The sequence below is a fragment of the Choristoneura fumiferana genome, chromosome 26 (assembly GCF_025370935.1).
Source record: "Choristoneura fumiferana chromosome 26, NRCan_CFum_1, whole genome shotgun sequence".
In the NCBI taxonomy this organism is placed as follows: domain Eukaryota; kingdom Metazoa; phylum Arthropoda; class Insecta; order Lepidoptera; family Tortricidae; genus Choristoneura; species Choristoneura fumiferana.
The window spans coordinates 3973010-3990436 of NC_133497.1; the positions used below are offsets into that span (position 1 = coordinate 3973010).

General features: G+C 36.9%; 3 protein-coding genes across 3 annotated transcripts; 2 read left to right on the forward strand and 1 right to left on the reverse strand.

Annotated features, from left to right (window-relative positions):
• Positions 1-557: 557 nt before the first annotated feature.
• Positions 558-8842, reverse strand: LOC141442918 (uncharacterized). The gene is made up of 4 exons (XM_074108103.1): positions 8586-8842; positions 6007-6142; positions 5629-5715; positions 558-5437 (listed from the first exon to the last, which is right to left on the reverse strand). The coding sequence occupies exons 1-4, from the start codon at positions 8727-8729 to the stop codon at positions 4275-4277; spliced, it is 1530 nt and encodes a 509-aa protein (XP_073964204.1). The 5' UTR covers positions 8730-8842; the 3' UTR covers positions 558-4274.
• Positions 8843-9610: 768 nt separating this feature from the next.
• LOC141443039 (uncharacterized) lies at positions 9611-12495 on the forward strand. The gene is made up of 4 exons (XM_074108258.1): positions 9611-9846; positions 10812-11001; positions 11513-11617; positions 12456-12495. Exons 1-4 carry the CDS (start codon positions 9762-9764, stop codon positions 12493-12495), a joined length of 420 nt encoding a protein of 139 aa, XP_073964359.1. The 5' UTR covers positions 9611-9761.
• Positions 12496-12807: 312 nt separating this feature from the next.
• On the forward strand, positions 12808-16279 carry LOC141442919 (uncharacterized). The gene is made up of 4 exons (XM_074108104.1): positions 12808-13046; positions 13120-13339; positions 13946-14089; positions 14699-16279. The coding sequence occupies exons 1-4, from the start codon at positions 12921-12923 to the stop codon at positions 15709-15711; spliced, it is 1503 nt and encodes a 500-aa protein (XP_073964205.1). The 5' UTR covers positions 12808-12920; the 3' UTR covers positions 15712-16279.
• Positions 16280-17427: the final 1148 nt, after the last annotated feature.

Below are 17427 nucleotides of genomic sequence, written 5' to 3' on the forward strand. Positions count from 1 at the left end.
TGTGGGGTATCGTTGGATAGGTCTTTTAAAACCATTAGGGGTTTACTAAGTCGATTTTTCGATTCATTGATATTTTTGTGAAATATTCAACTTTAAAGTGCAAATTTTCATTAAAATCGAGCGTCCCCCCCCTCTAAAATCTAAACCGGTGGGTGGAAAAATTTGAAAAAATTCAGGATGTTAGTATCAAACTTTCACGGAAAACTATAACGGATAAGTTTGCTTGAGAATTATTAGTAGTTTAAGAGTAAATAGCAGCCTAAGGTATAAAATATACCTAAACTTGGAAGATTCCGTATAAAATACGAAATCCTTAGAAAAATATTACTTATTTTTTTCGTAATGGCTACGGAACCCTATTTTGGGCGTGTCCGACACGCTCTTGGCCGGTTTTTTAGATGAAATGATACTAACCCGCTTATGGAAGCTTGGCGATGGCGGGCCTCATATGACCCGGAGTACTTATAACTGTTCTAATACCGTAGTAATATCAAAACTTAGGTATCTCATCGTTCTGTACATCGCAGCACTCTGACACAGGTGAATAAAAAAACACATTTAAATAATAGTGTATAATAATAACTATAAATATTTTACATCACATAAACGACATAAACATAACATTTCATCTTAAATGTAATAGTAATGCACAACTGAGACTAAATAAGAGCCTATTTCACCACTCGATGATAATTTTAACCCCCGACGCAAAAAGAGGGATGTTATAATGAAATTATTTATTTCAGATACCAATTTGAGCAATTAAATATCCATATACATATATGTCAGTAACAATAACAGTACAACACAACAGTAACAGTGTAGTAGTTATAAGTTTGACCGCTATGTGTGTCTGTTTGTGGCACCGTAGCTCTTAAACGGGTGGACCGATTTGAATGCGATTTTTTTATTTGAAAGCAGGTTTTCTAGCGATGGTTCTTAGACACGTTTAATAAAAATCGGTTCAGCCATTTTTGAGATATTGAACTTTGAGGTGAAAAGTTGAAAGTCAGTTTTCCAAATTTTTTGTTGGTTAGGTTAGTTGTGGATAAATGTCTCCATTCCCTCTCTCTCTCCCTTTATTCGGTCGGACAAAACAAACAGAGACGTCACCACAGATATCTGTTGCATAAAAATGATCAATGAGTGGTGGAACAGTGCAAATATATGTAAAACTATTAAAAATGTATATACACAGGAACTACTATTGTACAATTAGCATCGGTTGCTCTCAAGATACTGAAGCCGCATTCACTTAAGGGGCTAACCGAGGTTTTCATCGATTTTTGACAAGTTTTGAATCGTATCTCCTACTTTTGCACTACAGATAGAATTATAAGTTAAACGGCTATCGGTTCTCCAATCTTTTATCTCCATTTTTGTCTACCGGATTTTGAAAAAAAATGAATAATTAATTTTGTATAACTTTTTTAAACATTGTCTGAAAAAAACACTTATTTCGTATCTCTATTGACGTGAAAGATCTAACAATTACGAAATCTACATATTTGGGTCCGTCTTTGTCGTCTCTAAAAACTGGTCGAGGGTTTTTTCATTTGAAACTAATTAACACAAAAGTTATGGCCAGAAAACCAGTTTATTGGCTTAAAATTGTTCAACTTTGATGCCAAATATCTCGAAGACAGTTAACTTTGAAGTAAATATGGGATACTATATTGCTTAAAGCCGTTGTTGTTACAATAGAAAACTAAGGAATTCAGATCGAAGGTCATTGGGGCATGGGATCCCCTTAACTGTCGTGTTCTTGAGTAGCCATTCGCCGAGTTCCCCTCTGTCAAAGTACAAGCCCAACTGGGCATACGAATTGTATAAAACAAGGCGCGCTCGGATTTCAAACTAGACCGAATCGAGTCGCGCGAGTGAACGCTGCAGTGCTAAAAATGCCGAATCGTTCAGTTTTCTGCTGTAAAAAGAGATCTGGGACATCAAGCTTGCAAAAAGATGGTGTTACATTTCACATCTAAGTAAATTGTTTTCGATTTAATCACATTTAAACAACAATCGTTCATTTTATCAAAGTCCGCTAATCCGTACAAATTTCGGATCGGTCAAGCGATAAATCCGACTTTTCGCCGATGAACAACTTGTGATGTTGCAGTCAATTTGTGAGTTTTGAGTCATCTGTACACGAATTATTAGTGTATTGTTGGATTATTTATGTGTTAACGTCGTCATTACAGTCAGTTGGCAGTGTTGTTTTTGCATGTAAGTGTGCGGAACTGCACTTGTGTGCACATTTCCCCTCGCAACAAACGCCAGAACTATTTTAAGGGTAATCTACCGCTAAGGCTACTCCCTTGCGGTAGGAAGCCCGCGTTGCTCTAAGGTCATGTTGTGTTGTGATGCTCGCTGTCTCTCTCTCTCTCTCTCTATCTATAATAATAATAATAACTTTATTTCAGACCAAGGATCCATATTATTGTTAGTTAGTTTGTGATCTATAGCTTTGATGTGACACGACACAAGCCGTCACAACACACTGCTTAACTTACATATAAATGTGAACGCAACCATATAAAATGTATGAAACCGATCAATCTATGCACACGACGCACGCAGTTATGCAGGTGGTAGAACCTTGTGCAAAGTCCGCCCGGATTGCTAACACCATCTTGCTCGCTAATCCTGCCGTGAAGCAGCAGTGTTTGCACTGTTGTGTTTCGGCGTGGAGAGTAAGGCAGCCGGTGAAATTACTGGCACTTGAGGTATCCCATGTTAGGCCTCAAGGTTGGCAACGCATCTGCAATCCCCCTGGTGTTGCAGGTGTCTATGGGCGGTGGTGATCTCTTACCATCAGGAGACCCACTTGCTCGTTTGCCATCCAGTCGATTAAAAAAAAACATGTTTGTGTCGATTAAAATTTGGAAAAAACTCGATTGTGAAAATAAGATTCAGCAAAAAAGCATTTGGGAAAAATGCGAATGGAAATTTTGCTACAAGGAAATATTGATTCTGGTTAATTCATCTAACAAGCCCCTAAGGCTACTTCCCATGTAATTTTAATTAAAATGCTATTTTACACAGATCTTGGTCATAAGTAGCCTATAAAGTATATATGTACATAAATGTCTTTGGGTCAATCAACTTTTTCTTGTTTGTTATTCTGTCCCGTTGTTCAAGAGACAACAGTGACAGTTACTTTAAAAAAAAACTGGTGTAATATATGCTACTAGTATGCTTCTAGATAGTCCATAAAATAATGAGCTTGTAACTACTCATAGAGAAACTCATGATTATGAGAGTTGTCCAGGGGACGTGACCATAGCAACGAGTAGTAGATAAAGTTGATCAATCCAATTATACATTTTACAACTTAAAATTAATATAAATACAACCTATTCGTTACTTACACGACTTATTGTTGTTGCGCGTTCCTAAAACGAGAGCCAACGGCGCGTTTAAAAAACGCAGTTAGCAGGCCATTAACGAATATATGTCCCTTTTCTGGTTTACTGTCATTCAAATTTCAATACAAATTGGAAATGGTCCAATTGAAATGACTATTTTGAATTCAAGCCAAAATTAGGGTGACAGCACTAATCAGAGACATGTTCAGGTTAAGCACAGTAGTGGAGAGCAATTTCTTATAACTCACCTTATAACCCATAACTTTACTAGTTATGATCATCAGTTATCTGAACATGTGTTATTAGTAAAAAAAAAAGTAGTGTCCATTTCTTAAAATTTGGCTTAACGGAAAAAGACATTATTGGCTCCGTTCTATGACTGACGCCATCACCCTGATATGGCCCAAAACGAATTTTGACAAAATTTATTTGTGCTGAAAAATACTAGAACCAAACTATACAAAAAAAAATTCTGAGTACGTAAATAGACAAGATTCAGGATGAACAGTTTTTCTTGTTGTTGTATTTCAAATTGGCATTTCTGTTTGGACGTTTAATTTCGAGCTGTTTATATTCCATTTGTACTCAATGACAGTTAATCTTTTTTTGTTAATCAAGTTACTTTAGGTCAATCAACTTTTTCTTGTTTGTTATTCTATCCTGTTGTCCAAGAGACAACCAGTGACACTTTTTTTTAAACTGTTATAATATATTATATGCTACTAATATGCTTAAGAGATAGTCCATAACATAATGAGCTTGTAACTATGACAGAAATGTATGCTCAATGAATTTTAACCACAAAAAACATAAACTCATGGCTTTAAAAAAAATCTAGATGGCGTAACCATGGCAACGAGGTGCAGGAAAAAGTTGATCGACCACTTTGCTGTTAAGCTTTTTCAACTAAATAGAATGCAACGGCTGCACTACTTTGTCATCCAATTCAACCTTCCTCTCATGAACTTTCAAATGTCCTTTCAACGTACATTTCTGCGTGAATGCGCGTCCGCAAACAGGACAAATGAACCTTTTATCATTAGTATGTATCCGCATATGCTCTCTTAAAGTCTTCTTCCTTTGATAGGACTTCTGACAGATATGACAGGCGTGTATTCTCTCCCCGTCATGCTTGATCATATGCATCTTCAAAGCATTCTTAGTATAAAAAGCCAGATCACACTTGTCGCATTTATGATTCCTTTCGTTCAAATGATCCCTCCTTACATGGCTGGAAAGATGTCCTGGAGTAATATAGCTCTGCGGGCAAGCCTTACATTTGTATCTCTTCAATTCCTCATTGTGTATTTCTGCTAGATGCTTCTGTCTAGCGTAGAATGAACTAAGCGATATGTTGCAGCGTTTGCAAGCGTATCTAACACCAGCTTTGTGCTCCTTTGAAACGTGGTTTTCTCTTTTAGTCACTCTATCGAATACAGCGTCGCAATATTTACAAGGAAACTCGCCTACTTCATGCGTTCTCATATGTCCGCGCAACCTTGCTTTTGAAGCGAAAGCCTTACCACAATTCTCACATATATAATTAGGATAGTGTACATTCATATGAGTATTCAAACTAACGAAGTTCAAAAACGTTTTTTTACATACCGGACAGTCGAGTTGGTCTTTCTCCAGTTTGAAAGGCAAGTTACTCCATTTGACGCTTGTAAATTTTAACCGGGTACAGTTCTCCACATGCTCGTTTAGTTCGTCGAAATTGTTCAAATCTGTTGTGCAGATTTTGCACCGGAGTTGTGTGGAACTTTTGTAGAAACGCTGGGAGTTCGAAAACATCATTTTCTTGAATGCTATGTGGATGTTTTTCTTGTTATGTTGGACAACATGCTTCTTTATGTCTTCTAGGTTAGTAGAGCTCTCGGGGCAAATAGCGCAGGAAAAGTTCCGGTTTTTCCGTATTTTGAAAGGGAAGAGACCTTGGGCCAGCATGGTTTCAGTTTCGGTAAAATCTTTTGGTTTCTTTAGAGAGATGGTGATGTACTTTTTCTTCCTCGTCTTGCGTGGTTTGAAGATTTCCGTGGGCGGTTCCTTCTTTATTATAACCGATAATGCTGGAAATAAAATAGGATATTGATAAAAACTACTTAATAGTTATATTTTTCATGCAACTGGGAAGTTCATACATGGATTTAGAAAATCTCAAAAGTGCGAGCCTCTATTTGAACCCATAGTCCTCTGCTTGAGAGGCTGGTGAAACCACTAGGCTAGTCTAAACATAAGACATTATGTAAACATTAATTACCTTTGTCATCTTCATCAATATCGTCGTCGAAATCCACGTCATCAATTCCGTCATTGAAATCCTCATTATGTTCTTCTTTCTTCACATCTTAAAACAAAAGTTGACATTAAATAATCATATGATTTATGGTCTTTGATGTACGACTGAGACTTTGTCGACCTAGAATATAAGACAGCAATGTATGTAATTTACCATAAGGGCACGAATTATCAGGTCGTATATTAATCGCTGGACTTAGCGCAGGCTGCAGGTACACGTAGGCTGCTTCCAACCAAAGCTACTGGAGGCCTATGGGGGATGCTTATGTCCGAGAGTGGACGTCCTATGGCTGATATGATGATGATGATGATTATCTTACCAACGACTTGGGGTACTTACTGAACAGTTTAGCAGACTCCTCGAGGGTCTTCAGAGATGTGAGCACCTGGTCTTTGAAGCTGTGACAGTCAACCAGACGGGTGATACAGGAATCACAGATCAGCTGTTTCGTATCACCCAGTTCCAATGTGTGTATCTGTGGTAAGATTATTATAATTTTTTACAGTCGAATTCTTATACTTCAAAGCAAAAATTCAATCAAAAAATATATGAACACACTTCTATATCATTAACAAAAGAGGAATAAAATCATACTTTTAATGGGTAACCCATATTACCATGGCAACAAGCTACACTAAAAAGTTGATTAGACCCATCAACAAAAAAACTAGCCTCGCAGAAAAACTCATTGGCATTAACTATATTTTTCACCCATTTTCCTTAATTGGATCAATCAACTTTTTCTTGGACCTCGTTGTCATGGTTACGTCCCCTGGACAACTTTTCAAAACCATGAGTTTCTGTTTTTTGTGGTTAAAATTCATTGACCATACAATTGTACATTAATGTTATAGTTATAATACAAGCCCATTTTTAATGGACTATATCCTAAGCATATTATTCACTTATTTATTTATTTATTTCAAAGAAACTTACACAGCATAACAGTTAAACACTCAACTGTGAAAGACAAACATAGAGAAGAGAGAAATACATTGAATAACAAATACAACAAAACAATTCAAAACACACATAAAAAGAGGCATCAATTAAGTTGGTCAACACAGTTTATTTATATAATTATATTGTAACTGTTGTTTTTGGTTTTACATCCTCTATAAAGTTTTGACTCAATCAACATAATATAAAACCTTCAGTCCCTAGTTCATACACAACCATATTTACCTCAAAGACGTTTTGATTGTTACAGTTGGTCGAATAAAACCAGTGTTATTTTGATATAATGATCCTCTATAAATGATTTTGACTCAATAATATAATAATAAAACCCTTCCATTCTGAATTCTCTATAACTTTTTGCAGGTGGTAGTACCTTGTGCAATGTCCGCCCGGATTGCTACTCTTGCTCGCTAATCCTGCCGTGAAGCCAGGACTGCATGTTTGATGAAATTTGGTATATAGGAAATTTGACCCCAGGATCAACATCTGATACCTTGGTTTTGGTAGAGGGCGCCACCGCGCGATAATCTAACCATCAGAGACCCTCGCGGCATAAGCTAGTTCTCTATAATTTTAGCAGTACATGTATAAATGTTCTATTCTATATTATGTCTCTGAATTCAGCATGCCTTTAGGCATAGGCCTCCTCCAGCTCTCTCTTCTGAGCTCTATTTTCTGCTAGTCTATAGTTTGCACGGAATAAATCTGGATAAAAGTGCATTGACACCTGTCTACCAATGTTCCCCATTTTCCCAAACAATATTATGATACGAAATCTATGACAATTATCGCAAATACGCCTCACCTTGCGTATCATAGTAGAAGGAGGGGTGATCCCATGATCTTGCAGATGTGACAAACATTTTTATGCTACTTGCTTTTTTAAACATTAGATTAGATGCAAAAAAGAGTTTAATTGAATTAAAAAAGTATTTAGGATAATTAGTTTTATTGCTACATCACATACATATTATCTGCCTCCATTATTGCTCAACCAACAAGCTCAATCAAATCAAATAAAATAACTAACAAACTACATATTAACAAAAACAAATAACACAACAATTTTAAATTTTAACAACAACAAAGTGAAAACAAACAAAGGCGACAGGAGACCGGGTTTCGCCCTGCCACAAGGCGCTTGCAAACGTAGGCCCATAGTGGGGGAATCAACTTTTATCCAGATTTATTCCGCGCAAACTATAGTCCAGTAAGGTCCCAATGTTAGACAGATATGTCTCTCCAACTTGTTTTCGGGCGCCCCTTTATTCTACAGTCCTCTCTTGGGTACCATAAGGTTATTTGTTTGCTCCATTTGTCCCTTCCGCTGCGCAGCATATGTCCCGTCCAACCCCATTTCAAATGATCTATGCAAGCTATTAAATCTTATCTTTTGACTGTATATCATGTATAATATATAATACCCCACAGACAGACAAAAAAATATGCCTGTTCAAATCCTGAATGTACCACCCCAAAGTAAAGGCCCCCTCTGAGAATGGGACCTCGACAAATATTTTTTTGATTTTGGAACTACTTTCAGTACCATCAAATGTCAAATTAAAGAATAACATGACAATGTTTTGGGACATTATCGCTAAACTACGTCCAATGTATATTTCGTTTTTTTAGCATTAGAAAAAGAGTAAACAATCTTGATGTGTCTTTTTATGAAAAATGTTTTAAAAAAAATCAGTAACTATTATTTATGATACCAGAAAAATGTAAATGATTGTACATCCTTGCTATTTGTCACATATTTGCTGTGACATATTTTTCAAAAGTGTTATTCAATAAAAAGACACATCAAGATCACTTACCATCTTTCTAATGCTAAAAAAAGAAGTATAGAGTATACTTATACAAAACTAGGCATAAACTTCTACTACCTCACACAAATAAGACAAAAAGAGATCCAGTGGTTAACGTGTTAACAAACAAGAAAAATATATACTCACATCGACACTGAAGCACTGTAATAATATATTGGCGTACGACGGTAAATTTGCTTCTTTACAAGCCAGCATACTTTTAACAGCGCCTTCATTCAAACACAAATTGCAAACACCGAGCAACGGAAGGCTTTCTACTGTTATTTCCATCTTGTTTTCTAGTCAATTAGCTGCGTTTTAAAGTAATATAACTATAATTTAGTAGGGTAAACGCATTTTTAGATAGATAATTGCGACGAACGAACCACGAAACCCACTTTATTTTTGACAACTGATTGACAATCTTTTTTTTTTTGGCGTTGGCACTTGTCTGGAATTTTTAGAGCGCGGCCACATGCAAATCGCTCGACGCTCGTTTCCAGCGATAAGTCGGGTCATGTGACATATAGCGATAAAGCTGAAAATGTTGAGCTTAATCGCTAGAAAAAAAAAACCTCTTCGATTTCGGAAAAAACTGTTACTTTTTTTTCATTCACTTCATTTCTTTTATTTGTACCACTGCCAAGACTGCTACTGCTACTAAATGAGATTAAGAAATCAGCTTCCAAGACTAAGATCATTCCTGAAAGCAGCCATCCATCAGTTGCTGCTGCGCGACGCGGTGACTTGACGCTACTTTTTTTGAGCGGCGGTAAATTCAAAATCACATTCAAAATGGGGTCACGTGACCAGATTTATCGCTGCAATGCAAACGAGCGATGAGCGACTGCATGTGGCCGCACCGCTGCCAGTTTTTTTTTTTTTTTTGAGCAAGCCGGATGTGTTTTTCTATTCAGAAATATACTCTATAAGAGTCCGAATTGTTAGTAAGTTTAGTAGTTTTTTTATACTTAAACCATAAAATATCTGTCTGTGGTCTGTACACAAGTAAAATAAAAACCTTTGATAAAAATCTTCTAAAACTAAGAGGTGAAAATAAAACTGTAAGTTTTTTTTTATTAGCTTGAACGCTCATCGAAATAGCAAGTACTATAAGTATCTTTGATTATTTCTTGGTTTTTTCGTAGTACTTACTATTTCGAACGCTTGAACAGAAAAGATGTTTAATGTCACTTTCAGTTAGCTTTCAGTAATGATATTGAACTTTCAGTGAACCCATTTATTTGTATATTTTTTTTATTATTTACAAAATTATTTTCTGAACTTGTGTATCGATTTTATTTTTTATGAACTTTTATCAATATGACAGATTCAACTAGTACTGATGATTCAAAATTATGCTGTAAAGGCATCACTCGCAAACCAGTTGAATACGTCGATGATCTGGGTAAGTAAAATTGTTAATACAACATACTTTCGTTTTCAGATTAAAGTTCAACATATCGTACACTCCGCTAATTAAGTAACTTAAAATCTTCATTCCATTTCATTTCAATAGGTGTAAGTATAAAGTTTCCTCCCATCAATTTAAAGTAAACGGTTTTCCATACTTACGACCAGCAGGGCTACTACGAAACTCGAAACTCGAAGTTCGTGTCGTGCGGTCCCTCTGAAACTTATACTATTTAATACGAGAGCGAGAGGGACGGTACGATACGAACTTCGAGTTTCGAGTTTCGTAGTAGCCCTGCAGCTATACGCATCGCATTATGGACACTACTAACACTACTAAAAAATTATTTCTCCAGAAATTAATCATTTAAAGACGACTCCTGCATCCTATTATTAGCTCAGTTTAAAAACCTCTTTTATTATTAGGCACTCCTGTACAGCTGAGTCAGACAGAACTAGAACGAATGCATTTAGTTTTATTTTTATTACTAGCTTTTGCCCGCGGCTTCGCCCAGGTGGAGTTCGTTATCGCGCGCTGTTCCCCCCTCGGGAACTGTGCATTTTTTCGGGATAAAAAGTAGCCTATGTCACTCTCGGGTCCATAAACTATCTCTAAGCCAAAAATCACGTCGATCCGCCGCATTTATAATATTATATAAGTATAAGTAAGTATGGAGTATGGATAATGGTATTCATTGATCACAGTGGCTGTAATAATAAGCAGGGGTGTAGCTAGGTAACCAAGGGCCCTGGGGCAAAAAATAAACAAGAGCCCCACTTTTAGGGGCACTGCCCCGTCTAGCCCTCCGATAGCTACGCCAATGATAATAAGATCTTATTTAGCTACCAGCATTCTCTCTCTTATTAAGCTTTAAAAAATACACCTGGGAGCGACAGGTTATGTATGTCGTTTGATAAGAAAAAGCTCTAGAAAGATTTGATTACTTATTCATATTTCAGATTTCCAAGAGAGCTTAGCCAAGGATTTCAGGGTGCTACCTCTATTCGAGAAGAAGGCATATGACTTTAGCCGCGTACGCCACTACTCTTTACTGACCAACGAGCTTCTGTCATGCCGCTGGCGTCAGCGCTTGGCTCATTTGGGCGCAGATCCCATCAAAAAAACCCTGAAAAAATTTCCTAGTGTAAAGTAGTGTAAACAATTCTTTACTTAGTTAATTTAACAGTGAAAGGTGACGTGATTGACACTTATGGGAAATAGCATATCATTTTCTACAGTGGATGCATTTCTTTGTCTCTGTGTACCTGTTTTCTGTATCGCTTACTATTTCTGGTGTACAATAAAGAGTCATTGTATTGTATTGTATTGCCTGAAATTAGCCGATTCCCGGCGCAAGTAGGATGGACTGGAGCCTACGAATTAGCCTAATTCAATTAGGATTGGGACTTGGGAGCGAACGCGGCCCTGCCCCGCACCTCTCTGTATAGTTGCTCTATCTAGACCTCGTATAGGACACGCATTTTTTATATGAAGATGAGCGTGGCGTAAAAAGGTTACTACCTATAACTTAATCGTATTTTAATGTCATTGCTTTGTTACAGCTTCAGATCTTAAAGACTGCTTTAAGAACCACCCATGCTGGCTGCATAGCGTTCGAGTGTCAAGTCAATGTCGATCAAATGTTTTTTTTCTTTTCCAGTGACTTTCATTTCTACAACTGCTGCAACAGGTTTATGCCTACGCTGTCTACCAATAATAACCCGCCGCTCCGCCGCAGTCTCGTGCCAGGGCCTGGCGTTGACAAGTTTGTGCTTTTTACTATACAGTGTACAAAATCTGAACTATCAACTGAACAACGATTCAAATAATGATGGCAGCTGCTCATTCCTGAATTTGTTTTTTTTTACCTCCATCTTGTATTAAAGAATTCAATTTTTATCGAGCAGTATGACTCATCAAAAGAAATTCCTGACTTGCTCCTTCTACGACCAAAATTCGTCATTTATTTATACTTGGTTTGGATAGGTATTATATATATATATATATATATATTATGAATATGTACGGGTTTGGTCTAATATCACTTTGATACGAGTTTTAGCCCGAGCGGAGCTCGGTCGTCCAGATATTTTAATTAAATATAAACAAACTTCAGCTACCAGATTTGGTAATTTCAAAGATTTTAAACACTTTACTTATCGATCATTGTAATACAAATTAGACTAGTGTATTTCAACACAGAAATGTAAATGTTTAGATAGTTTAATGGGGGAATTTCAATATTTAAGACACCAATTGACGCTGTTTTGTTTACATTTAGTTAAATACCTATCCAAACCAAGTATACGTCCTGTTTTTTAAGCAGCGGTGTGGCCGCTCCTTAAGGGCCCCCGCACATTGGCCACTTAGTGGCGGCCACGCTTGAGCGACTAGTGGCCGCCACAAGCTGCGGACGCGTTTCTTCATCCGAGCGTTTGAGTGGCTGCGTCCGAGCCATAAGCTGCGGGAGTCGACCGCGCTCGCTACTTGTGGCTGCGTTTTGTCGTTCGACTCGTGCGCACCAACCACTGGTGGTCGCGTTTAGTGGCGGCAACTGGTGGCCATAATGTGCGGGGGCTCTTAAAGTAATTTTTTTGTTTCAGATACGGCCCATTACCAACCCACGACAAACTGAGCGGATAATGAAGGGCGTTTAGTGAATATTGGTTTTATAATTGCTTTTATTATTTTTTTGTTTCAGATACGGCCCATTACCAATACCTAACGATATGCAGCTGAGAGCAACAAAGGTATAAAAACTAAAAGAATATTTGTCTGAATATTTTTGAAGTTTATATATTGTTATTTTTCTTAATTTTTTTTAATTGCGTACGTTTTTTCGCGTTTTCGACCATTACTTTTGTTTTCGTTTTCTAGATTTTTTTACCGTACAACGGCAAAATACTAGACACTGGCAAAATTGTCCTCCAATGGACAAAGCCAAATTTCAAATTTTCACGTAAATAAACAAATACAAATTCAGTTGGAAATAGTGGTTCATTAGAAATTGTTAAAGCACTAAGACAATAATATTTTTTTATATGGAACACTTAATTTATGTATGACTAATGTCTTCGTATAAATGCCATTGTTGTCTCACTCAAGGCTGTACAAAGGACATTTTTACAGAGTATTTTTGTAATGGTCAGAAAGAAGTTTATTCTAAAATGTTGCGGGATACTTTGAACATCATAGTAAGTTATTTAGCCCAGTTTTTCACCTAATATAATTTGGTAGCATGTTTTTATTTATGATGGCACGTTACAGATACCACAAGATGCAAACACTAAAACTAACCAGATTTGTGAACAATGTATTATTGACTTACGGGCGGCTACAGAATTTAAATCTAGAATTCTGGACTCGAGAAGTTATCTAGCTGGGAATCAGAAATTAGAAGATTCGGAGTTAAATGATTTTGATGACAATGCCGGTGTCGGTTTTGATGAAGATTTATTACATGGAGATGTAGATGATAATAAAAATGGTAAGTATTAATTAATTGCTTAAGTTTTGTGTATGCATTGATAGCATCCATTGTCTGGTGGTTGCCAGAATAATTCCCTTGCATAAAATCTAACATTTGGCATCTGTACTCTTTAGTCTCATCTTGAGTACCATCAACCTTACAATAGCTACGTCTACGCAACAAATGTGTGTACATTCAGCTCCTCCCGCACCGTCACCATCATAGTATCTGCCGCCTTCAACCTTAAAGGCAGCTAAGTGACGAAATAAAATTTGGAGATGGGAGTTGAAAAATGTGGTGTTTTTTAAATCAAAGCAAGTTTATATCGGTAAATTATAGATGCTAGTTAAATCTATGAATTATAGATGTCAACTAGCATTGATTTAAAATAATAATCACATTTTTCAACTATCTCAAAACTTGATTTTGTCACTTAGCCGAGAGCCGCCTTTTAGCTTGAGCACGGCAGTTCTCTGTTACTACACTACTAGTTCTCCCTTACTGTGGGCTGTGGCTAGGGTCTAATTTGATCAATAAGTCAGGATTAATAAAATATGTTTCATATGGATCTCCACAAAATAATGCTTGAGTGAATAAATTATTTTTAAAAGCATTTGATTTCAGATAAAGTATTATGCATCAAAATTTTTGATGATCAAAGCAGAATTCAGGAGGCACAATATTATGACAAAACTGTGCAAATAAATAAAAAAAGGAATCCAAAACAATACTTGTCTAAGCATCTGAAAAATGGAGAGGTTGTTGAAGGTAATGTTTTTATGACGATTTAAAAAAAATATTTACACTTGGTTTGGATAGGTATTTAACTAAATGTAAAGAAAGTTCAGCTGCCAGATTTGGTACATTCAAGGATTTTAAACATTTTACTTATCTATCATTGTAATACAAACTAGACTAGTGTATTTCAATACAGAAATGTAGATGTTTAGATAGTTTAATGGGGGAATTTCAATATTTAAGACACCAATTGACATTGTTTTGTTTACATTTAGTTAAATACCTATTGAAACCAAGTATACCTCCTGTTTTTAAGCAGTGGTGTGGCCGCTCCTTAAGGGCCCCCGCACATTGGTGATATAGACATGGCAATTTGACTTCAGTCCCCAAAAAAATTAGAATCAAATAATGTATATTTTTTTTATATTTATATGGGGGGCCTCTGGATATAAAATTAAATCTTATACTTACTCTATAGTTCAATTAATAAAGGGAAATAAGTGACATTAATTTGAAGCCAAACAAAACTTATAATCATTTTCTGATTATCATACAAAATTATTTATTTCACAATAGCTAAACAAAAAATATTTAAATAATATGAATCAAAATTAAGTTTCTCTTATATTATTTTTGCAGATATTAATGACACGGTGATAAAAAGAAAAATGAAGCAACCAGGATCTCAGAACCACAAAAACATGAAGCAAAACTCCTTAAAATTAGTCTTCAACTCAAACTTATGCCTATTCAAGTCTCTAAAAACCAAATTTGGCTGTTTCCTATGCCATGAAGCATTCTTCACAATCATAGAGCTTCGGCAGCACAGCAAAGTACATGCTGATGAACTGATACAATCAAAATTCAATCGACTAAGAGGCTTATCGTATCATAATGCTGATATTTCGTCTTTGGAATGCACGAAATGCGCGCAAGCGTGTTTAGATTTAACAGAATTGAAAAAACACCTTATAAACGAACATGGCCTGGAGTTTGGGGATGCGGAACATTTCCTGATCCCATACAAATTAGAAGACTCTTTTAAATGCGTTGTTTGCAACGAAAAATTCAACACATACATGAGATTATCCATGCATATGAATAATCATTTTTCTTACAATGTCTGCGAAATATGCGGCAATTCCTACATAAATCGGATGAGTTTGCGCATACACCAATCTCAGCACAGAGAAAACAAATGTAGTTTATGCCCGGAAACTTTTTTAAATAATTACGCGCGCGTACGTCACATGCGTAGCTGTCACAACAGCTGTTTTTCTAAACGCCATTGTCTTGTCTGTGGCAAGACGTTCCGATACACGTACCAACTAGTGGAGCATAAAATTCAAGAGCATGGCTTAAAAAGGCAGCTGAGTAAATGTACGTTGTGTTCAAAAACTTTTCCGAATTCGCAAAATTTAAAGATTCACGTGCGTTCAGTGCATGTGAGAGAGAGGAATTTTCCTTGTAATGAGTGTGAAATGAGGTTTTTTACGAAATTTGACCAGAAAAGACATGAGAAGACGCATGTTGATGTAAGGTCGTTTGCTTGTGGGTACTGTGAGAGCAAGTTTAAAGGGAAGGACTCCTTGAGGAGGCATTTGAAGAGGCAGCATGGAAATGTAACCACATCTCGAAATCCTATTCTATAAAAGTTGTTGTTACAAATGACATTTTTATACAAGCTGTTTTTGCTGACTGCACTTTTTGTTGATTGTACTTGCATTGTCATCTAAACTTTATTTCCATACCACAAATTTCATGACGATCATCATCATCATCATCATCATCATCATCAGCCTATAGCAGTCCACTACTGGACTGGACATAGGCGTCCCCCAAAGAGCGCCAATGCGCCCTGTCCTTGGCTAGACGCATCCAGCTTCTACCTTTACTATTTGCAAGATTTAACCCGCGTACATGTCAATAAAGCAAATTAAATATAGGTAAGCTTGTAAAAAGCGTGTATTGGCTACGAATAGTGGCCTTTCCTACAACCTTTTATTTAGACCATACCAGAGATTTTCACTTCTGCGTATTTAACTAACCACAACTTATGAATATATAATGAATCCTGAACTGTTTTTTTTTTTCAATAATCCGAGTATCCTTTGGCTGTATGTTGTTAGAAACTACATTTCTGTAATTGTTGCATTACTTATATAAAATACAGCATGTGACATTGTGATTGATTGCGTATTGTGACCAGTCATTCTGTAAGAGTCATATTAGGTTTAGATCACTATGATAAGAATATTATGATTGTCAATGCGCCCAAAGTAGCCAACTTCCTGGCATCTTTTATTATTATTATTGAATGATACATTGTAACAAAATGAGGGCTATCGTTTTTTTGTCTCACTAGATGGCGCACTGTTGCGTGAGGTTTTTAAGTATGGCTTTCAAAGTCTGTTATTACGGGCGTGAAAACAAAGTTTAGATTAAAATCATATTTAATACACCTTAAAACCGTACCATAAAATATCGAGCATGCTACAGTGTTCCATAGGCCCCGTTTTGTTCGGAAAAAAGGGAGGACAAAGACAAAACTGGCTCAAAACACAGACATTCATTGCCCCGGAACGCATATTTGCCATAATTAATTTCAGATATTGCAAAATATTCACAAAATTATTCTAATTATAAATAAACCCGCGTAGCTCACTCAAAAACTATGAGATTTGACATTTCGGAGACCTCACAATACACTAGCGCCTCTAGCGGCGAATTCATACGCGATAGCCCTCATTGTAATGAGGGTTCGACAGGCAAAATATCGCTAGATGGCGTTAGTATCGTGAGGCTACGAAATTCGAAGTTTGTGTCGTGCGGTCCCTCTGACACATACTATTTAATACGACAGCGAGAGGGACGGTACGATACGAACTTCGAGTTTCGTAGTAGCCCTACTGTCTTGCTTGCGATTAGCACATTTAGGTACCAATCAAGAGCGCGACGCAAATGTCAAAGTTCTTTGTCAAACGGACCTCACGATACTAGCGCCAACAGCAGGGCGACTATGAAACTCGAAACTCGAAGTTCGTATCGTACCGTCCCTCTCGCTCTCGTGTTAAATAGTATAAGTGTCAGAGGGACGGCACGACACGAACTTCGAGTTTGGTAGTAGCCTTGCTGGCCTGTCGTGAAAACCCTTATTATGTGATGTGATGATGATTCTAATGCCGCATTTACACTCGCGTACGTGTCACGAGACGAGGCGCGAGGCGAGGTACGAGCAGGGCTACTACGAAACTCGAAGTTCGTATCATAGTATCATACCGTCCCTCTCGCTCGTACTAAACAGTATAAGTGTCAGAGGGATCGCACGACACGAACTTCGAGTTTCGTTCCCTGCAGACGCCTCGCCT